Source organism: Schistocerca americana, chromosome 1 (assembly GCF_021461395.2).
Source record: "Schistocerca americana isolate TAMUIC-IGC-003095 chromosome 1, iqSchAmer2.1, whole genome shotgun sequence".
Classification (NCBI taxonomy): Eukaryota; Metazoa; Arthropoda; class Insecta; order Orthoptera; family Acrididae; genus Schistocerca; species Schistocerca americana.
The window spans coordinates 596,116,808-596,141,405 of NC_060119.1; the positions used below are offsets into that span (position 1 = coordinate 596,116,808).

The window sequence follows — 24,598 nt, forward strand, 5'->3', positions numbered from 1 at the left end:
TCTGGCAGCATCCTTAGGCAGTACCTCTTCAATCTCGTGTGCCTGCCCACACGCTAGTGTTTCATTTTTGCTCCAATGCAGTTCCAGGTGTTCCCTCTGTGATCCACTTCTGCTAGAAATGTTCTCAGGTCTGCACGGCAGCATTCCGTTATCAGTCCAGTTCAGTTCTATGTGGATGATAACCTTCTTGATCTGGCTTCATGATAGGGAGAGATTCAGTGAGTTTCTGAAACATCTAAATACATGCCACCCAAATATTAAGTTCATCTTGAAACTGGAAAAGGATGGCCAGTTGCCATTTCTGGATGTACTTGTCAAAAGGAGAGCTGACGGGTTGTTCGGCCGCTGTGTGTACCTACACTTGCTGATTTATACCTGCAAGCCTGGTACTGTCACCACTCTGCACATAAGAATGGAGTCTGCTGACATTGGTTCACAGGACACCTACCTTGTCAGACAAAGATAGTTCAGCAGCAGAAATAGAGCATTTACAATCAGTTTTCTGCAAGAATGGATACATGGCCAAGCGGATTTGGAAGGCCCTTCAACCAGCCAATCCATCACATGATCCAGAAGAAGAGCAAGATGAGGCGTAGACTATGATATACCTGCCCTACGCAGGATCTGTTTCTGCCAAAATCATTAGGTTTCTCAAGAAGCGTAAGAGCAAATGTGTGTTTGCTCTACCTTCCAAAATAAGAGGAGTAGTGGGAAATGTGTAATGTGACTCGGGGCTATGAAAACCAGGAGTTTATAACATACCCCACCGATGTGGCATTTGTACACTGGACAAAGAACTAGAACTGTAGAAAACCAGTCCAAGGAACATCAGAGACACCCAACTAAGCAGGCAACTATGTCAGCCATTGCTGAGCACTGTATGGAACTCGGTCATCCTATGAAATATGATGAAATTAAGCTACTGGCACAGACCCCCAGATACTGGGATCTTACAAAAGTGTCTCTATGGAATATAGTGCCCCAATGCAGGGTTGAGTGGCTACGAGCTAGGATGGTGGGAGCAGGTGATGGAGGTGAGGGGCAATCCCAGCATGCTCTCTGGAGCTGTTGCTGCTTACTAGTCTCCTAGCGGCAGTATCGTGAATTACACATCATTTCGTAACCCATTTGTTTTTCCAAGCTCTGCTGGTATTGCTGTAGAGATCCCAGCGGGATATCTTATGTGCATCGTAAATTGTGAAAGAAACAATTGGTAACACATTTCGTGCACCACCCTGTAGCTCTCAACCTCATAAGCTTAGAAGAATAAAAGCTACATACAGCAGAGTTAGAGCCAATGTGGCACTCGGTGTAGCGGAACTCTAAATCATGTTACACTTTGTTGTCCTTCGGAACTATGGTACATGCTGCAATAACTGCTCGGCTCAAATGCGCCCTTCCTGTATGACAGTGAATTGATACAGGGAATGGATTAGGTCAGGTTATGTACTTTGAGTCAGAAATGTTATATTCAGTGCTGGCAATGCAGTCTGGATTCTGCAAAGCCGTTGGACGATCTAGACCCCCCTGTCTAGCTAAGAAGAAATGTACTGCGCATCTGCTCTTGCTGGTTTGTATTACCCTGGTCGGATACACTGTGACCTCCTTTTTACAATGTTGTAACTCCTCCTCCATCATTACTGCATGTCTGCTACCATCTTCTGAAATTAATAATACCCCGCAGGAATTTTCCAAGAACTACCCACTTCACTGGACATACATGAATGGTGTAACACATGTAAACTGTGCTTGTCGTCCTGTTACTGTGAATCGAATTAGAATATATAATCACGCTCAGTCGGTTTTCAGTTCTACTGATCCTATGCAGTAGCGGAAGGGTAGGTTTTGTATGCTGGATTCCATAGTGGCAGTGCGGTCCATGCTTTCTGTAACCCTGACACAAAGCAATGTTGCTATGACTTCTATTTCTTCCATTCTCACCCCTGATGTATCACAACCAGAGGGCAGGGACAAATATCACCCTTCCTCCCTCCTCAAAAGGCTGTTGCTACTAGCAAGCCTATTCACAAACAACAAACTACGATCCTGTGCATGCGGTACTTTTGACACAGGCTCTACCACATCTTTCTGTCTCTTCCTTTGATTCCTTCTCCTCATGTTATTCACTGACTCCATCCTTGAAACTCCAGAAATTGACTGTGGGCAATCTCAAAAATGTCGTAGATGCTCAACATGTACACTATTCTTGTCCATGACGGCAACTAAAGCTTCACACTAACTGGTGAAGTAGTCTCCACCACCTGCTAGCATCCTTAATATATTGTGATGAACTTCATCATCTCCTCTTTCAGCTTGCGAACTGGATGACATCACCCATTTCCTACTTTATACTGCAGTAAAGTTACCATATATCTTACTGATTCCTCCTCCTTCTCTAAGGTCTTTGTATTCGGCTTCTGTGCTCATTTCCATGTGCACATTTGCAATCAACTTAGCTTTACTTTCTTTACCTCTTTGGAAGGTTGCGGCATTTTCCGACCGTACACCTCCTCGAATGGGGATAGTCTAGTATTTGTGCTCTCTTTTTGAATAATATGCTAACACAACACCTCTTATATGAGCATCCCAGTCACAGTGTAACTTAACATTTTCCCAATTGTTCTATTTACCAGTTCCTTTCTACCATTGGCCTGTTTATGAAGAGGACTAGTTCTTGACTTCTCCACATGCAGTAATAAACACATTGAGTGAGGTGGCACAATGGTTAGCACACTGGACTCACATTCAGGAGGACAACAGTTCAAAGATGTGTCCGGCCATCCTGATTTAGGTTTTCCATGATTTTTCTAAATCGCTTCAGACAAATGCCAGGACGGTTCCTTTGAAAGGGCATGACTGACTTCGTTTCCCATTCTTCTCTAATCTGATGGGACTGATGACCTTGCTGTTTGGTCCCCTCCCCCAAATCAACCAACAAATCAACCAGTAATAGACACAGCTCCTTCAGTAAGTCTGACGAAATTCGATATTCCGATGCCTGTGTTATTCTGATTACAATGCAAAGTTCCTTTGAACACGCATGCATGTCCAAACGAACAGACACTGCGATGACTACAGCCATTATGAAATACATTAAATGAATTCACAGTTGCAAATAAAGACAACCACCAGCTGTAGAATGTAATCACAACAATGAAAATTTGTGCTGGACCGCGACCCAGACTCGGATTTTCTGCTTATCACGAGTGGTCGCCATATCATTTGGCAATATCATATTTATCTGCCGATACCAGGCAAGCGACTTTCAAGTACAACACCTGACCTATATGGGAATATACATCATGAATGTACGAGAACAGGTTGTAGACACATGGTTGACGATATATGGGTCTGGCCGCGAGTCGTGCACAGAAAGCCAAATGGTAAGGCGACCGCTCGCGATAAGCAGGAAATGCTAACCATTACTTGTGTGACTGGTTGCCTGTTAGTTCAGCATAGCAACCATCCCCACATACCAAGAAAAGTGATCTACTATTGTTAATATGAATTAATTTCCTGCTGAAGTATGACTGAATACATCAATCACAAGCATTTCAAATGGTTTTGATGTTCCTGATAGCCTCTGCAACTGTAGTCCCTTACGATTAAAGTCAGCTCACTGTACAAACTGTACACAATTCCTTGCGTAGTTATCCACATCCACCACTATCTCTCAGCTATGCTCTGGTTTCCTGCTGCGCACACTCCATGACCAGACAAGAAGCTCTTCTTAAACTTCACTGGCAGTACTACCTGTGGCCCTAGCCTTGTTTTCTTGCACAACTGTCTGTGACATGTGCTGAACTGTGATTGCATCCAGTAATGTTTACAATCACTACCGGCCCTCTGCACTTCCTACCGCTCTGCAAGAACATGACCGAGAACTTTCAACACTGCTGCCTTGCTTAATCCATCTTCCTGTGCTTCTTCCCTGGCTTGTGTACTATTTTGTAGCTGAACTCCCTTTGTCCATCTTGTCAGCCTGCAGATGCATCCTTCAGTCTCAATAACCACTTCAAAATAGTGTGGTCAGTCATTACTCGAAATTTATTTCTTTAAATGTTACATCTAAATTACGTGATACCATAACTGAGTCCTAACATCTCCTGCTCTGCTGTTGAATAGTTTTTCTCTGGTGAATTCAGTTTTCTCAACATGTCTGTTACAGGATGCTCTTCATTGTTAATCTCCCGGTTTAAAGCACATCCCAAAGCGTTATTACACGTGCCTCACAAAAGGATAAATTTCTTCTGAAAGTCTCGAAATGCCAGAACCAGGCTGAATGTTAAAACTGTCGTCAGATCTTCAAATACATCCTGACACTCCTCAGTCCATACAAATTTCACGTCATTCCTCATTTTGTTGCATAACAGTCCCATCACATTTGCTAAATAGCAATTGTGTCCTGTACTGTTTACAGTCACTTTTGGCGCTCTGTGCTGCCTGCAACTTCTCAAGACAGTCAGTCAGAATTTTAACCTCTGCTACCTGCTGCATCCCCATGCTTCGTCCCTTATCTGCGTACTGTTCCGTAGTTGAATTTGCTAATTCTCAGGGCCCATCTTGCCAGCCTACTAGATGGGTCCTTGAGTTCCAGTAACCACTTCAAAGTAGTGTGGTCAGTCACTACTCAAAATTTTTTCCCATAAAGACAACATCTAAAATACGTGACACTGTAAATGAGGCTCAACATCTCTTTCTCTATCAGTGAATAGTTCTCAGTTGCATTAAGCTACAGGATGCCCTTCACCATTAATCTCTCAGTTTAAAACAAATCCCAAAGCATGATTAGATGCATCACATTAAAGGTAAACTCCTCCTGAAAGTCTGGAAGTACTAGAACTGGGCTGGATGTCAAAACTTCCTTTAATTCTTCAAATGCAGCTTGACACTCTTCTGTCCATATGAATTTTGCTCCTTCCCGCAGCAACTGCATGAGTGGTTGTACTATGTCAGCAAGCCCTTCGCCAAATTTTCTGTAGTAATTTGAGATTTCCAAAAAATGTCACATTTCCTTGGGCACTGGGGACTTTCATACAGCTTGTAGTAGCCTCAGGTCTGTCCTCACTCCATTTTTACTGCTTGTGGTTCACACTTTTCTTGTTTAATTCATCCTCATCTGTAATATCTAAACCCGCTATCAACATGTCCTTCCTTAATTTCACTTTGTAGACACCAAAATTATCTGTATTCTCAGGTACCACTTTCCCACAACATCCTTTTTGTGCGAAAAAAAAAAAAAAAAAAAAAAAAAAAACCACGCTTGCTGGATCCGGTATATAGTTGTGCACCTGTGGGTGCACATAATGCACCCACAGGTAGATTTGACTCCTCCACATTCACCCAAAGTGACTTCCCAGGACCACGTGGCACACAGTCGTACAAATCAAGTGCACCCCTCTGCAGGTCCGGGGGTTAGAATAGGCCCGAGGTATTCCTGCCTTTCGTAAGAGGCGACTAAAAGGAGTCCCTCTCCCTCAAGGGGGTAGTTAGCGCCTGCGTCCGGAGACGGACGGTTCCACGACCTATATTTGTGGTCATTTTGGTTTTTCACTTCTTCTCGTTTCTTCCTTCCTTTGGTTGGTTCCTTTCTTTGTTCTTCTCCATCTCACTGTCTTCCTTACTCTTTTCCTTGTCTTCTTTTCCTTGCCTTCTCTGGTCTCCGCCTCGGCGCTTGATACAGTCTGTCCTCTCTCTCTTCTTTTTCGTCTTCTTCCTTCCTCCCTGTGCGCGCCTGAAGACCGACCCACGCGTTCGCACGCGTAGCCGGTGACGGGGTAACGCGTAATTCCCCGCCCTGGGTAGACAAGTAAGGCACACACGTACCCTCTGGTAAAGGCCAGGCCCAGGGAGGGGTGATTGCCTGAGCTGATACCTTCTGACCATGCCGATTGGCCCCTCCGTCTGTTTCTCGGGAGGTGTGACCTGAGGTGTAAACATTCACCTAAGGTGGGAGTGCCCTCTGAGAGGGTCCCCACAAGGAAGGAGCGCGCCATCGGAGACGCTGGCAATCATGGGGGATTCCTCCGCAATGGATTTCTCTTCTTCTCTCTCGACTTCTGCCCATAAACGGAAACTTGACCAGCCACCAGTGACAAAAGTACTACCGCCTGCCCCACAGTTCCTCGTAGTTTCTCGATCTGAGGACGGCAAGGATTTTTCCTCTGTCAGCCCTTTCGTTATCCAGAAGGGCGTAGATGCCATAGCCAGATATGTCAATTCGTGTACCAGGTTGCGTAATGGTACCTTGTTACTAGAAACTGAGAGCGCCTTTCAGGCACAAAAACTGCTTCGGGCCACACTCCTGTACACGTTCCCCGTCCGGGTGGAGGCTCACCGAACTTTGAATTCGTCTCATGGTGTGGTATATACTAGATCACTCGACGGATTGACTGACGAGGAGATTCAGTCTTTCCTCGCTGAGCAGGGCGTGACGGCTGTCCATAGGGTCATGAAAAAGGTCAACAATGACCTTGTACCGACCCGGACACTTTTCTTGACCTTTGATAGTGTTCAGCTGCCATCGTGCATCAAAGCGGGCTACGAGGTTATTTCTGTTCGCCCCTATGTCCCGACACCTACGCGCTGCTACCAGTATCAGCGTTTTAATCACACTCGCCAGTCTTGTTCCAATGCGGCTAAATGTGTCACTTGTGGCAGGGATGCCCATGAGGGTGGCTGTTCACCTTGTCTCCTCGTTGTGTGAACTGTCAGGGTGACCATGCAGCGTCCTCCCGCGACTGTCCCATCTATAAGGATGAACGCTGTATCCAAGAAATTCGGGTCAAAGAGAAAGTGTCCACCTCGGCTGCTCGCAAGCTATTTGCTAGTAGGAAGCCCACACTGCTCCCAGCGGGGAAATACAGTACTGTCCTCACCTCTCCTCGGACTACCAGGGAGGTGGCAACCCAGACATGCGATCTGACATTCAGCACCACGGTCGTCCGTTCGGCCAGTGCTAAGATCGCGCGGTCGACGTCTCCTCTTCCTCCCGTCACCCCACAGACACAAGCCCCTTTGTCAGCTTCTGCCAAGACGAAGACCCAGAAGTCAGATGCACGGGCCTTCAAGAAGGAACCGTCCCGTGCAGACTTCCTGCGTACCTCGAACTCCCAGCCATCGACCAGTACTTCCACCAAACGACCTTCCAAGAAGGCTCATAGGAAGCACAGTTCTCTTTCTCCGCCACGGCGCATTTCTTCTCCTGCGCCACCCAGCGGTTGCCGCCCCAGGCCGTCATCCGTTTCGCCTGGCCGCACCGCTGGTAGCTGAACATCTGGCCGTTCACCGGCGGAGGAAGCTCCCCCCTCCCGGCCATCTTACCAAGATGGCCGATGAACCTATAGAACCAATGGACGATGACTGTCCGCCTACTGATAGCGGCGGCAGTGCTCGCTCGAAGCCAGGCCCTCAGCGGCCTTCGAGGTGACCCCTTCTTTCATCTTCCTTTTCTTCTTACGATGGCACATATTCACTGGAATATTCGCAGCATTCGCTCCACCCCAGAGGACTTGACGTTGCTGCTCCGCTAGCACCGTCCGCTCGTCGTAGCCCTCCAGGAAACGAAGCTACGCCCATATGATCATATTGCCTTGGCAGACTACACCTCTGTGCGTTTTGACCTACCCCCTGTGGTAGGTATTCCGGCTCATGGAGGGGTTATGTTGCTGGTCCAGGATGATATTTACTACGATCCCATCACATTGCACACCGACCTGCAGGCAGTTGCCATTCGAATTACTCTCCCCACTTTTACATTTTCCATTTGTACCGTTTACACTCCATCGTCGTCTGCCGTTACCAGGGCAGACATGATGCAAATTATTGCTCAGCTACCTGCACCATTGTTGTTAACTGGAGACTTCAATGCCCACCATCCCCTTTGGGGCTCTCCAGCATCTTGCCCGAGGGGCTCCCTGTTAGCAGACCTTTTTAACCAGCTCAGTCCTGTCTGCCTCAATACTGGCGCCCCTACTTTTCTTTCGGACACATCTCACCCCTATTCCCATTTAGACCTCTCTATATGTACTACCCAACTTGCACGCCGGTTTGAGTGGTATGCACTTTCTGATACATATTCAAGCAACCACTTCCCGTGTGTTATCCATCTCCTGCAGCATACCTCCTCTCCGTGCTCATCTAGTTGGAACATCTCCAAAGCAGACTGGGGGCTCTTCTCTTCCAGGGCGACCTTTCAGGATCAAACCTTCACAAGCTGCGATAGTCAGGTCGCACACCTCACGGAAGTCGTTCTCACTGCTGCTGAATATTCCATCCCTCACCCTACTTCTTCTGCACATCGCGTACCGGTCCCCTGGTGGACCACGGCATGTAGAGACGCTTTACGTGCTCGTCGACGTGCTTTACGCACCTTTAAACGCCACCCTACAGTGGCGAATTGTATCAATTATAAACGATTGCGTGCACAGTGTCGTCGTATTATTAAAGAAAGCAAGAAAGCCAGCTGGGCTGCTTTCACAAGCACCTTCAACAGTTTTACTCCTTCTTCTGTTGTCTGGGGTAGCCTGCGCCGGGTATCTGGCACTAAGGTCCGCTCACCAGTTTCTGGCTTGATGTTCGCGACTGACGTCCTTGAGGCCCCTGAGGATGTCTCCAATGCCTTCGGCCGCTTTTTTGCAGAGGTTTCGAGCTCCGCTCATTACCACCCTGCCTTCCTCCCCCGAAAACAGGCAGAGGAGGCTAGGCCACCTAACTTCCGCTCCTCGAATCGTGAAAGTTATAATGCCCCATTCACCATGCGGGAACTCGAAAACGCACTTGCCCGGTCACGGTCCTCCGCTCCAGGGCCAGATTCTATTCATATTCAGATGCTGAAGAACCTTTCTCCTGCGGGTAAAGGTTTTCTTCTTCGTACATACAATCGCATCTGGATTGAGGGACATGTTCCCGCATGCTGGCGCGAGTCTATTGTTGTCCCGATTCCTAAGCCGGGGAAGGACAAGCACTTGCCTTCCAGTTATCGACCTATCTCGCTTACCAGCTGTGTCTGTAAAGTGATGGAGCGAATGGTTAACTCTCGTTTGGTTTGGCTGCTCGAATCTCGATGCCTACTTACCAATGTACAATGTGGATTTCGTAGGCGCCGCTATGCTGTTGACCATCTGGTTACCTTGTCGACCTTCATTATGAATAACTTCTTGCGAAAGCGCCCGACCGCGGCTGTGTTGTTTGATTTGGAGAAGGCTTACGACACCTGTTGGAGGGCGAGCATTCTCTGCACCATGCATACATGGGGCCTTCGCAGTCGCCTCCCTCTTTTTATTCGTTCCTTTCTAATGGATCGACAGTTCAGGGTACGTGTGGGTTCTGTCCTGTCAGACACCTTTCGCCAGGAGAATGGGGTGCCACAGGGCTCAGTTTTGAGCGTCGCTCTCTTCGCCATAGCGATCAATCCAATAATGGATTGCCTCCCAGCTGATGTATCAGGCTCCCTTTTCGTGGACGATTTTACCATCTATTGCAGCGCGCAGCGTACATGTTTCCTGGAGCGCTGTCTTCAGCATTCTCTTGACCGTCTTTACTCCTGGAGTGTCGCCAATGGCTTCCGTTTTTCTGCCGAGAAGACGGTCTGTATCAACTTCTGGCACTACAAAGAGTTTCTCCCACCGTCCTTGGCTGCCCGTTGTACTCGTTCTCTAAATGTCCTCCGTGTTCTCAGTGGTATGTCGTGGGGAGCGGATCGAACCGTCCTACTCCGCCTATATTGGTCGATCGTCCGCTCCAAGCTGGATTATGGGAGCTTCGTATACTCCTCTGCACGGCCATCCATCTTACGCCGCCTCAACTCCTTATGGGAGCTTCGTATACTCCTCTGCACGGCCATCCATCTTACGCCGCCTCAACTCCATACAACATCGTGGTTTACGTCTTGCGATCGGAGCGTTTTATACTAGTCCCGTCGAGAGTCTTCATGCTGAAGCTGGTGAATTGCCACTCACCTACCGGCACGATATACTGCTTTGTCGGTATGCCTGTCGGCTACTGTCAATGCCCGACCACCCGTCTTATCGTTCCTTTTTTGGCGACTCTCTCGACCGTCAATACGGGTTGTATGTCTCTGCCCTGCTACCTCCTGGAGTTCGCTTTCGTCGCCTCCTTCAACACCTTGATTTTTCACTCCCTGCAACCTTTTGAGTGGGCGAGAGCCACACGCCACCTTGGCTCCAGGCTCAGGTTCGCGTTCACCTTGACTTCAGCTCGCTCCCAAAGGAGGTTACCCCCGGTTCGGTATACCACTCCCGTTTTGTCAACCTTCGTTCGAAGCTCATTAATATGACCTTCATTTATACAGATGGCTCTAAGACCAATGACGGGGTCGGGTGTTCTTTTATTGTCAGGGCACAAAGTTTCAAATACTGGCTCCATGGCCATTGTTCGGTCTTCACAGCTGAGCTCTTTGCCCTCTACCAGGCTGTTCTTTACATCTGCCGCCACCAACATTCTGCTTATGTCATCTGCTCCGTTTTCCTGAGCGCACTCCAGAGTCTCAGTGATCCGTATCCGGTTCACCCTTTCGTGCACCAGATCCAACGCTCTCTTCAGCAGCTGGTGGACGACGGTTCTTCTCCGGTTAGCTTTATGTGGGTTCCTGGCCATGTCGGTATCCCTGGGAACGAAGCTGCAGATGCCGTGGCCAAGGCTGCAGTCCTCCAGCCTCGGACAGCTTCTTGTTGTGTCCCTTCATCAGATTGTAGCAGGGTCATTTGTTGGCGCATTTTATCGCTGTGGCATGCCGATTGGGCTGCACTTACGGATAACAAGCTTTGGGCCTTGAAACCTCTTCCCGCGGCTTGGACGACGTCCTCATGTCCCCCTCGGCGGGAGGAGGTAGTTTTGGCCCGGTTTCGAATTGGACACTGCTGGTTCAACCATCGCCATCTGCTGACGGCTGCGCCGGCGCCGTTCTGCCCATGTGGGCAATTGCTGACGGTCCGCCACATTTTAACGTCCTGTCCGGATTTTACCACACTGCGTCTTGGTCTTGGCCTGCCATGTACTCTAGATGCCATTTTAGTGGATGACCCACGAGCAGCTGCTCGCGTTCTTCGTTTTATCAACTTGACAAACCTCTCTAAGGACATTTGATTATGCTGTTTTTGTAATCCTATGCCTGTCAGTCTGTCTTTTATCGTGTTTTCCCTTTTAGTTGCTGTTTTAAACTTGTGCCTCGCGGTGCATTCCTATCGTAGTCTGGGCGCTAATGACCATTGAAGTTGTGCGCCCGAAAACCACAGAAAAAAAAAATCTAGTGTTACTTCAGTTGTATGCAGTTCGACTGGTTTGTCCAATATGATATTTTACCACAATGTACCCCACGTAAGCTATAGCGTGCCTAATTCCATTGCTTTGACTCACTAAGGCTCTATTGGCACACCGGACTGAAGTGGGAATGTGGAACAACATTTTTAGCAGAAGTGAAGTCCACATGGAATACTTGGAACTGAAACAAACTGAAAAGCAATGCCAAGCACATGGACAGGTGCACCAGGCCAAAGGGGAATGCCATAGGATGCTGCTAGTGGGAGCGGACTGCAGACTGAATGCCAGGATCTGACTACGGAGTTGGAAGGCCTTAGGTACAAATACTTGACCCGGTACATTTGACAAGCAGTTTTAGGTAGTATCCGGTGCCAATCACGAGTCATGTTCTCGAAATATTGTGCATGAACGATGCTGATACCTGGCAGAAAACCTGGAAAATAATGTTTTAAGCAGTAAAAGTTACATCTAAGACCCCCACCCCCTTACATTTTCACACTTTGTGTGTGACATATGTAGATTATAGGCATCAAAATACTTGTTAGGGCTTGTTGATTATCTAGTAAAAACTACTGATGTAACTGTCATTCATTATATTAATAATAAAACACTACACCAGTTATGTATTTTTTCATTATTAGCAAGACACATTATGAGAATTTATTCTTGTTGTTGAGCGAAAATATTTACGTAAGTATTTTGTATGGTGTTTGCATATCTGTTGTTCTACATTTCTTACACTGTAATCACCTTTTCGAGTTTATCAGGTACCGTGACTCCTCAGTTATATAGAAAACCACACGCACAAACTATCACTCACACAGTTTGTTTGTGAAACATCACAAAAAATATTTACAAAAATATTTGGTCTTGACAACTAGAATAAATTATCAAAATAGGTCTTACTAAGCAACAAAGAAATTCATAACTGGTGCTTTGTTTAAACAAAAAATATTTGAGCAACACAAAGTGAGCAAAGTTGTCAGCTAGCACTACCCATGACCAAACAACACACTAAATATGGTTCGAAGAACACAAAGGTGTTAGGAAGAGTGCAATATTTCATGAGTGCAAGAGTATTGAGCATGTGGATGTGAGATAGAGAGATTGCACGGTAATACTGAGAACAACAAAAACTTTTGAAATATTTTGCACTGCCCGGAAATATTGTGCAATGTGTGGGCAGTAATGTGCAATATCCTTGACAGTCTCTGGCCTGCTGTAATCTTTGGACATGTTTGTGTTCTCAGTTTAATGCTCTTGTCAACTTCGCTGACTGCAAGAAATTTGAAATGAGCGCTCAGTAAGGAGAGCGAGCATTTTTTATTAGAATGCATAGAGCTGTATAAAGCCACCACGCTGGGTAGTACTTGGCAGCGGCTGTACGTAAAGTATGAATTGTTCCCACTTTACCCATTTACTAGTTCAGATTTGCTGAGTAGTGTGCCCTTTGTCTACATTTGTAAACACTACTTGATGACCAGCATCATTTTACATCAATCACACAGCTCTTTTCCCCATAAACATTTTTTTTCATCAAGTGTAAATCACAGGAAAACTATAAACATGTTAACGCGCGATTGGGTGTAAATTAACATTGTGGTTTTAGGAAATTTAATGGGAATGTTAAAAATTGCTGCAAACAGGAGGTAAACATTTATTGTGGGAATGTAAAAGTGGCATTATACTGTACTTAACTATAAGTGGATGTCTTTTGTCACTGCATGTGTGGAAATTAAATCGTAAGTAAAAATGTTATGAAAAGAAAATTTGCTACTCACCATATAGGGGAGATGTTGAGTCGCAGATAGGCACAACAAAAAGACTTTCAGAAAATGAGCTTTCGGCAAACACAAAACACACACGCACCCACACAAACCCAATAATCCACACCTGCACGCACATGACCGCATTCTCTGGCTTCTGTGGTCCTTGCCTGAGACTGCGGTCATGTGTGTGAGTTGCGTTTGTGGTGTGTGCGTGTGTGTGTGTGTGTGTGTGTGTGTGTGTGTGTGTGTGTGTGTGTGTGTGTGTGTGTGTGTGTGTGTGTCTGTGTGTGTAATTTTGATAAAGGCCTTGCTGGCCAAAATCTATATTTCTGACAGTCTTTTTGTTGTGCCTGTCTGCGACTCAGCATCTGCGCTGTATGGTGAGTAGCATCTTTCCTTTTCACAATATTGTTACATACCATCCTGGGTGTTCCATTGTTTGATTATAACTAAAAACATATAATAGATCCAATGACCAGTACATGGGCACAAGTATGAGAGTGAGCTTTCTTGAACCTTCCTGAACGAGAAAATCCTTAGCCTTCATTTTCTTCCAATGTCCCCTTCACTTTATTTTTCTCATTTGTGTACTTTTTTCCCCAGTCTTTGTATGTGCTCTTGCCCATTCCAACATGTCACGTCCAACAATGTTTGTTATGAGTATAAAAGGAAACAGAAAGTAAATAAATATGAAACCAAACTGCTGGCTGTTATTTACAGACAAAATGTTTAATACTACCTGTAGACTCATATAAGGGTAAAAGTGATGATATTACCCTAGCTTATGGAACTATTATTCCTTCCTCAGGCAGAAGAGAGACCCCATGTGCATCCCTCTCATTTAGGGGTCTGAGTGATCTGCCTGTATTCCTTTTTCCTCCCAGAGGAGAGAATAATGGCAAATTATGCCACAATCTCAATTAATGGCTTAATGAATTATTGAAGTATGTCAGCTTTTGCATAAAATTCAAGCCTAGAAAAGTATAGCGCCAAAGGATTGAATCTAACAAGCACAGAGGTAAAATCTGCCATGGAACATGTTTCTGGTCACAACTTTAATGTTAATAGTCTTGTAAGTTAAACAGTTTCACAGAAATTGAAATAAGTTACTGGACAGTCGTATTGTAGTAAAAAATTCAAAAATTCTTATCTTATAAACAAGATTTCAGTAAAAGTAGGTGCATCGTTGGAATCAGCAAATTGAAAATAATGCCTTGATTAACGAATCCACAGCTACCACATTCATATTACTTAGAACATGTATGTAGATTTAAAACTAAGTAAAGAGAAAAAATTAATTATTAACAGAGGTGCAATAAGAACAGATGGAAAGAAGACAGCTTGCTCTGATTCAGCAAAATATATTTTCAGCTTTGGTTACATCGCACTTTATAAATACCAAACTTAATGTGTGTCAAATGTTTTTATTTACAGGCAAACTGCAGGTTCTTGATAAGCTTCTTAGGCATTTGAAAACAGAACATCACCGAGTCCTGATTTTCACCCAGATGACAAAGATGTTGGACGTTCTTGAAGCATTTCTTAATTATCATGGGCACATATATTTAAGATTAGATGGGACAACAAGAGTTGATCAGAGACAGGTATGCAGAGCTGTAGATTTGTTTTACTTTGACCTTACGTAAAAGTCAATAACAGATACACAGGATTAGTATCATAATGGCACCAAGAATTCACACATTTTGAAAACACTTCTTGGGCAAATTGTGGTACACAATATAATCTTTCCACATTATTTTTATTTCCTTCTACTTTTTATTTACCTGTCATTTAGACACCTTTTTAAATTCTGAGATAAGAGATCCAGGTTTCATACCAAATGTAGTTCCTATGTATTGGTACATAAAAATTTTGAATAAAATGTGCAATTATAAGGCCAAATTTGTGTTTTGATGTACTCTGGCATGAAAAAACTAACATTTGATCACTGTGATATTAATTTTTGCTGCTATTCTTCCTCAGTTTTGCAGGCCTTTGCAACAATAAGAAAATGATTAAATTATCTATGATTTACTGTATTTGTAGAAAGGTCAGAGAATTCTCTAAATTTTGCTAGTGTTCATAAAAATTTCCCATGCTTATGGCGTTTAAAATTTACTAACTACTTTTCTGAATACTTTTGTTCTAAGATGCAGCTGTACTTTTGCTGAAAAACTTTTCTTCTTGTACCATATTTTAAACTATTGACAATATTATAAATTTTTTAGTATAATACCGTATATATGTGAATAATCGCCCATGTTTTTCCCCAAATTTAAGTACGAAAAACTGGGGTGCATGAAGTAATTGAAGAAAGATGGGTACTGCCCCTCTACTATTGCATTGTTGCGGCCTCATTTTGTGATGCGTCAATAGCATATTAGAAGTGAAATATTAATCATGTGTTAACTTGTTAATTTTAGCTACAAGTTCTTGTCATCACTTGTCATCGCTCGTACACAGCAGAGAACATTGGAAACTGCGCAGTAAGAAGAAAGTATGATGTGAGTGTAGGTTGTATTCGCGACTGAAAAAAACAAATTGCAGTTTCAAGATTCAAACGGTAATTGCCGGACATTTTGTGGCCAAAAATTGAAACATATGGACCTTGAATAAAGGCTCTGTGATTATGTAGTTGAGAAGCGACAACATGGATGCGTGGTGACTAATGAAATATACCAACTCAAATCATTCCTTGAAATGGATTTGGGTTCCATTGCTCAATGCCACCCAGTGATTGCGAAGAAAAGTAGTCAATTACACACTGGAATGTATTCTTATTCACTTCTTAATAAAATAAAAAATATATATTTTCAAATCAAACATTCTTCACCCAAACTCTTCAATATATCTTCCTTATTGTAGCCCACTTTATCCTCACAATCATTTTCTACACCATCTTCTGGAAAAACGTGACTGTCTTTAACCCTTTAACTACTTGCGACATATATGTCCATAATAACCTTGCGCTCACTCATTAGTAACAATATACATATGTGGCTCAAGTGAATAGCACCTGGAGTACAAATGTCACATACATACATTTTAGTGTTTTAACACAACATTAAGACATGTCTTGGCCTGCAGTACTTCATAAAGTTTTAGCTCTATTAAGTACATTAACATTGCTCATATATTCCAGAACTACCCCTATTAGTTGTGTTTCACTCATTTTGGTGGGATATCAGTGTAGAGGCATTTTACAAAGCAGTTCAAAGAGGTGGAAATGTGGATTATCAAATGCAGAAGTAGAAAGGTTACTTATGGATAGTGACAGTGAGGGTGAATTTAATTTTTTGTTGTCTTGGACTGAGGATACTGTGGCTGTTGTCGATTCTGGCCATTCAGTATCTCAGGACCAATAAAATCATTCTTCACATTTCCTGCATCTGTCCTTTATGAGTGAAACTGGTGGACAAAAAAAGAGGATGATAACAGAGAAGTTTCCTTAGGCAAAGTACGGAAATGACCAGCACAGTTGCAACTTGCGGGTGGCACACCCTACTGCAAAAAGCAAATACACAGCTGGCTCAATCTCAGCAGTGATAGGATAAATATTATTAAATAATTCACAGACAATTTTCTTATCATGCAAACCACAAGTCTGCACAAAAGAAGTAAGCTTCTCCAAATGCCTACAAAAAGAATGAAATACACCCACTTTCCCAGTTTCCTCACATCATCTAGGGCCTAAGACTTAAACTATGTTCTATAATGAGAAAACCAGAGAAATAGGAACTGTAACTGCATGTAAATATACAAAGAGAAATATTGGGGAAGCAAGTCTGTAAAATAATGGATAGTGGATTTCCAGGCAGCTGAAATACACTCGTATTTTTATGAATGGCAGTCCCAAAGTGTTAATAATAATTCACCTATACAACACTACTTCCTGTGGATATCAAAGAGCTTTGAAGCATCCAATTTTATCATAGCTGAAAATATTGTCCCAATTTAATCATAAAACTGTGGTTCTATATTTTGCGTGCTATCTTGGGCTAAGAAACCAAATTAAATATTTGTGGGAATTAATTATATAAATTTGTAGCAAATAATTTTGTTTGAATAATGTGTGTTCCCTTGGGAAAACAGTATTTGAAGGAAGAGCTATGACTGGAAAGCCCTATAACCACGGATGCTGCATCAACAGTGGGAAACAAACATTATCTAAATGTGCCATTAGCCATGCCAGAGCCTTTACGAGCAGAAATATTCTGCCCAACTAGTCTAGAAGCAAATTTCCTATATCATTTCTTCCTGTGACAACAGACCTGATACTACTGTGAGCCAGTTAGTACCAGTACTCTGTTTACCATCCAATATCACCCAGGCTGTGAAAAACTGAAATCGCATCTTTTACCAGCATTGTGATTACCTCTCACCATTCTCGGAATGAAGTACGTCTTACCACAGTTTCGAACCTCATTATTCAAAGCAGGATTTAATTGTCCATATAATGTATGTAATACAGGGTGTACGTAAAGTCTGGGAACACTTTCAATTATTTATTGCACAAAAAACCCATCCACTATGAATTTGGATCTGGTCATTAATTAATAAACTCCTCAATCATTGCTAGTTTATGAATTGTGCTACTATATTCAGAATTTTCTTGAAGGTGGGTAGTTCCTCACAACCTTACTCTCACTGCAGACAACACTTGGAAACACACAATTATGACATGGGCTTGTAAATGCAAATGACCATATATGACAAGTGGGACTCAGTACAAAATATAAACACTTGGGGCACTGCTTGTCTCAAGTAGGTGACTGGGAAAAGAAATTCACTTGTATGAAAGGGGCTTTATACACCCACCCATCACCTTTTACTGCGGTCTGCTTCCAGGCCCCAGGCATATCCTATCACACAAGAGGTACATTTACTGGTCTCTTCCGACAACTGTATCGTTATATTCATCTTTCTCCTCCTGTCATTTTCCACATTGCTCCTCCCCTGTTGAAAACTTGTACTTACTTTTCTCTCTAAACACCCCCTCTCTCTCTCTCTCTCTCTCTCTCTCTCTCTCTCTCTCTCTCCAGCCTCTCCTGCCTCTCCTTCAGTGCATATCTCATATCTTGCCCCGTCTCAGTTCTCACACTTACTTCCTTTCCACTTGCATCTCTTGATGTGCGTTATGTTGTGACGTGTGTAAGGGGGGGGGGGGGGGGGGGGGGAAGTTAATCCAGAGAAAAGGAGTAGCTAAAAACTGATAATGCTTTAATGCTCTTATGTATGTAATCGCCACAAATCAGTCAGTTTTATGTGACTGACTGCCATTTTTTTCTCATTATCTCTATACATTCTCATCATTTGTTACCTTCCTGGCAGTTTCTCCTTCGTCTTCTTCTCATTCCTGGTTAAAGAACTATAGTGGCAAAAGCTTGTCCTTTTACTCTTCATCAAATTGTATGATTTGCAATTTTGCAAGAATAGGAGTAATGGTAACAATTCTTTGAATAGTTGAGTTATTGAGGTGCTGAGTTGTCAACAGGCATATAAACAAGAGTGAGAGTTTTGCTAGCTATTGAATGAATCCTTAGACTATGCATACACCTGCACATCGAAATTGTCTTGGCTTACTACATTGTACCAGTAATGGAATAGCATACAAGCTTGAAGTGTTCTTTAGAGCACACAGAGGTGGACTTACATATTACCATCTACACAAAGCTACAAGGTCTTGTGCGCCCTCAACGTGACTGGTTAGGATTTTCCAGTATTGTCTAACTACTTAATTATCTCACTCCTTTATTTAGGTAGGAGGAGGGACAAAACCTGTCTGCAGTTGAGAAACAAACTTTCGATTAACAATGTAGGGAAAAATAGATTGCTACCTGACATAAAGATTACTTGCCATGTTGCAGACAGGCACAATTAAAAGATGTGTACACATAAGCTTTTGGCCACATTCTATGCCAGAAAAAGAGAAAACACACCATTCATTCACACAAGCAAACACAAATCACGCACACATGACCGCCAACTCTGGCAACTTGGGCCAGACTCTACATTTTCCCACCATCTGTTTCTGTTTGAATATAATTATATACAATATTTTTAATTTTTGCTTTTAATTTTTGCTGCATGGGATGAAGACTGTTTCACACTATCCCATTCTTCTCAAGACTGTCACTTCAGCTAAATTATTGGAGATGCCTGTTTAAGTAAAAGACAGTGTTGTTGTGGTTGAACTGGATCAAGTGAGTGTAGAAAATTCATTGTAATCTACTATATCAGTACACGAGGTAACATAGCAAGTATGTGATTATGGAAGTAATCATTATAGCGGCAAGACTGGCCCACTTTGCAGTCATTTTGCAAGGATGGCCCTCTTCACAATCATGTCAGATTGTAATAGTTTTGGAAAAACAGTAAGATATACAGCATTTCTTAGCTCTGCAATGGCTCTTTCTGTATTACAGAAAATGGATTGTGGTTATATCCTTCTACAAGGCTCGAATGGGGTCTACCACCTCCAGTGATGAGGTTACCAGAGAAAATATGAGCACTCATTCCCGAGGTGCACTCGCATGTTATCTTTCACATGTCTTGCACATTTTAAATATGTTTCACTTTGAGATGACAGTCAGAGTTGACAAAAGTTCAACAGAGAAATCCCAGAGCACCTCCCAACATGTTATCATTTCCTCTTGCGTCTCTCAAACTGACGTTAAGAATGTCAAGAGATTTCTACTGAAATGTGATGCATTCATTTCATGCAGTTCATTTGAGTTTTCATGCAGTTCATTTGAGTTTTCATGCAGTTCATTTGAGTGCCTGTGCTAATCCATGTGCTTATGTTGCAGGAAGGATTTTCCTGCCTGATAATTTCAAGTTGTAATTGATAATAAGACTGGACCATGTCCTCCTCTTCTATTAACATTAACACGATTCCTGAAAAGTAGAAGTCAAGACCAACGTCTTCCTGTGCTCTGATTTCAGCCATAATCTACCCAACTCTTGTGGTGTTCCAACAACAAGCAGGCCATAAGTACATACAGTTTGATTGAAATTGCTCTATGTTTTTTCTGAATTGCGCTCTCATGTCACCTGCTTCCCTTTCTCTATACTTATCCCATCTCTAGGAATGCTAGGATTGTCATACTCTGTACGAACAGGCTTCAGAAGAGCCAATGGCACCGACTGACCGATGAGTCATTCTCAGCCAGTAGGTGTCTTTGGTTGTGGATAAGGAGACGCATGTGGTCAGCATGCGGCTTTCCCAGCTATTGTCAGTTTTCAAGATCGAAGCTGCTACATCTGTCAAGTAGCTCCTCAGTTGGCCTCATAATGGCCAAGTGCACACTGCTTGCCAACGGCATTCAGCAGACCCAAGTGGTCACCCATTCAAGGCTAGCCAAGCCTTACAATGCTTAACTTTGTGATCTGACGGGAACCGATATTACCACTGAGGCAAGGCCGTTGGTGCTACAATTGCAATAGATGTGCCAAAATACCACTTAACTTAATGCCTTACATTGTAAATTTTGGTTTTTGCCCAGCGTATTATTTGTGGGTTTTACAGTATCTTCTTAATCTATCCTCATCACCATATAAATAATCTGTGGGCTCGATCAAATCTTCTCGTGACCCTGACACACAACAACACTTGTGCATCAACCTATTTGTAATGAAGTCAGCGTTAACTTGGTGGTATTGTGTATACTTCAGAACTCTGTATTCCTTCAGTGTGTAGATGAATGAAAATACTCGTAAAGTAAGTGTTTTGTGCCTATATTATTGTACATCTGATGTGTATCATAGAATGAGGAATAGTATACGTGAATTACTTTCAATTTTCTTTCATGCCCTGCTGGTGCAGTGTTACTTTTAATTCTGCTAGCAGTGATTGGAGACTGAACAACAAAGTATTGGTAATCCTTGTATTGGTTGGTTTTATGGGCTGGGAGAGATATTTAACTTCATCTGCATGCTTTCAAATAATGCATTATACCGAGACCACCGAAACTTTGGAGTTGACATGTGCATTTCAGTGATTAATTCTTCTCGTGTTATCAACCGAGTGGTGGCATCGTCATGTCACAACGTTTCGATGGGTTTTGTACCCGTCATCTTCTGGCATCTTCGCCAGAAGATGACGGATATGAAACTCATTGAAACATTGCAACAAGACGATGCCTCCACTCGGCTGATAACCTGAGAAGAATTAGTCAGTGGAATACGCTGAGAAAGACTGCAATCATATATATGTGTTTCAGGTTGGTAGCTTATCTGTTTAACAAGTGAAGAATGAGAAGTACGAGGCGTCAGGCATATGACACGAACCAATCTCAGCACAATTCTTGCTTCTGGTTGTGACGTCAAAGCTCTTGTGTTGCCAGCTTTGTTTTGTGTTTACATGAACAACATGCATTTTGATTGTTTTCTACTGTGTGCCTGCGTCGTTCTGTGTTTTAGAAAATTCTGACTTGTGAAAAATGCCACAGAAAATACTTTATTCACTTAGTGCTAATCCTTTGTGTCGAGGTGTGCTGCTAAACAGCCAGGTTGGAGTTGTTACGGAAAACTGGAGTTTTTTGAGCATTAGCTCATCAATAGACAGCCATCAGTTTCTGCCTATTTATTAATGGAATGCACATCAAAAATTCTTGGAGTTAGTGCAAGAACAGAAATAAACAGTCGAGTGTTACTGTAGAAGTTGAGAGATTAGACAAGATGTAATGATTCCAAGGCTTCTGGATCAGATAATGTATTTTTAGTGACTCCTGGAAAGAAGAAAAAGCAGTCTCACCAACTTAGATTGTTTCCAGACTGATGCACTTCAGAGACGTACTTATGCTTACTACAGCAGGAAAGAGTATCCTACCATAGCAAAGTTGCTGATGTCATTAAAAGAAAATGAACTTTTCAATGATGGTTAAAGTCACTAAAAATTATGCTGAAAGTATGGACTCCTATTAGAAAGCACTAGACGGACGGTATTACAGGGTGTATACGACCCCGGACAGCTGGGAGATCTGGGAAAGACCCAGGAATTTTTTCATCCGGGGAAAAACGCGGGAATTGTTTAGAATTCTGGGAATTTTTCTTTGTTTTAGTTGTCAGTTAAATTTTTGTGATTTTGACTGGTAAGAACCAATTCTCGAACAAAGGATGTTACTGTATCCTGCGACTGCAGAATAATACTGCAGCAACAAAACATGAACGGGGGGGGGGGGGGGGGGGGGGATAAAACTTTAGTTGCAAAGGAAGTGCACCATATACAACAACAAAATAGTGCTCATACAACTGTCTACCGACAACAAAGTGTGTCAAAGGCTTTAGGAAGACTGCAATGCTTCATAACAACAAATTGCCTCCGATGAGCGCGTCGTGACAACTGTTTAAATTAAATTCGTTTGAGCAGTTGTGGGTGTGCTCTTGCGCATGCGCAGTTGAGTTGCATATGAGTACCTTCTCCCACTTCTGGTTACAGAAGTGTGGCTGGGCGCCACTACTGTAATATTACCCCGGTTCAGAAATAATAGTAAATCTGGGGCTGAAGCACAGAGCAGTCTGAGTTGTGGTGGGGAGGTGGGCCATCTCCACGTGACCTATGTTTACGTCCAGTGATTATGTTGTTTCCTCTTCATTTGTTGCTCTCACATTAAATGATGACAAATTGGATTTTTGTGACCGGGAGCTATCAAATGTATTAAAATACGTTCGCATAATTACGGAAGGCCAAAATATGTTATTAGTTTTCAGATATTATTTCCAACTTTCTGACAGTCAAGCATTAATCACCTTGCGTAACAATGAAGTTATTTTTGCTGGTTTGCTAAAGAGATTTGACTTTCATTAACCTGTTCTGCTGAGGCAGTCAATTTATTTGAAACGAAGTATTTAATTTCATACTATTGGCTAGTTTCAACCGTTCGCTGCATTTCAAGTGCACATTGGCATTATGCCATAATAAAGAACCAAACATGAGATAATACGGTACTGGTACTCCAAGAAAATTTTAAGCCGATTTATGCATTTTAGTATGGTTCGTGAAATTCCGACACTTTTGAAGTATCATCTGATGTCTTGTTTCTTTTATGACATAATGTAAGAGCTTTTAATGTTTTACACGTACCAACGTATATATGGGCTTCCTGCGTCATCGTAGCTGCGCAAGCGCGGTGACGCCTCTTCTCTGGCGCTCTCTTGCAACTGCTGGAACGAACCTTTTTCTAACAGGTCGCAGGAAAATATTACGAATGGTGGTTTGGAAAGCATTACATTCAAGGCAAAATTCCTTTTGCACAAGATGAACTATGTGCAAGAATGTACAATGAATTTCTTAAATCACAAAGCGTTTGACTATGATTTAAAAATAAACTCTTTGAGGACCATGATTTAGAAGAATTTCGAGCCCAGAAGATCAGACATTTACGTCATTATTAAAAATTTTACTGGCACATTTGTGTGTTGTATCTTAAAATGTAACATGTGCAAGAAAGATCAACATTATATGTGAAAGCTTAACTTTTCTTCCAGCTTATAAATCTTCGAGACCAATATTATATGTGAATGCTAGGTATATCAATTTAAACCATTAACTTTTCTTATTTGTGTGTTCGCACTACTTAAGAGTGATCTTGCTATTGGCTGACTATATCACGTGTCCTCTGCTGTCGTCAGCTGGCGAGATCATGTGACATGAGCTATGACTAGCTTACAAAAGCCCATCATAATCTCGATTTCAATGATTCGGAAAGTGACATGCGTTGTTTGGCGGAATTCGAATTTATACCTTCGTAATTGGAAAATATGCAGCATACATCTTGCTGCACATCTAACGTCTTTCAAAGATAGGTTATTACCTTAAACACATAGATGACACACCTATTAAAACCGTTTTATGTCCCCACAACAATTGTAATGGGCAATGCTCCATATCTTTCAGTGATACTGAACAAAGCCTCAACCACAGATAACTGCAAAGAAGTTAATGGTGCAGTGGTTACACACACAACATGTTGCCACAGATATGAGCATAACAAAGCTTCTGTTATATTCACTTGTTAAATAAAATAAGCCTATGATAATTACATATGTAGTAGACGAAATCACGGTGGATCAGTATCGTACTGTAATAAGGCTGCCACCGTATCACTGCAGTTTCAACCCCATCGAGTTAGTGTGGAGTGATGTGAAGACATACATAAGGAATAATAATAAGTCCTTTACAGTAACATAGGTGAAGCTCCTGTGACAGTGGGTGTAGTCTTATGGACGAAAAAAGTCAAGCACATTGAAAAACTTATTCGAGCGGCACAGACAATGAAAGGTATCATTAGTGTCTATGAACAGGTAATGATTTGTCTTGGTGATGATGACGATGAATATGGTTTAGGCGCTGATTCCGGCAACGGTGACGATGGGGAGCTAGGTATAATTGCACCGTTGTCGCTGTAAATTGGTGAGTGAAAAGGTATGGATATAGGTTACTTATAGCATCACTGTCATAATAAAACTTAGAGCAAGAAGTTACTGTCTTTGTTATTATTTATTTTGTAAACTATGTACCATATTGTTTTCAAGATATCAGTCATCAT

At 42.7% G+C, this 24,598-nt stretch overlaps 1 protein-coding gene across 3 annotated transcripts in view; it reads left to right on the forward strand.

Moving 5' to 3' along the window:
* LOC124606851 (helicase domino) overlaps positions 1 to 24,598 on the forward strand; it is a 402,945-nt gene that overhangs the window by 177,107 nt on the left and 201,240 nt on the right. For all 3 annotated transcript variants that reach the window (XM_047138941.1, XM_047138934.1, XM_047138951.1), the window contains one exon: positions 14,484 to 14,653. In XM_047138941.1, the coding sequence (XP_046994897.1) occupies positions 14,484 to 14,653 (170 nt within the window). The remainder of the gene's footprint in view (positions 1 to 14,483; positions 14,654 to 24,598) is intronic.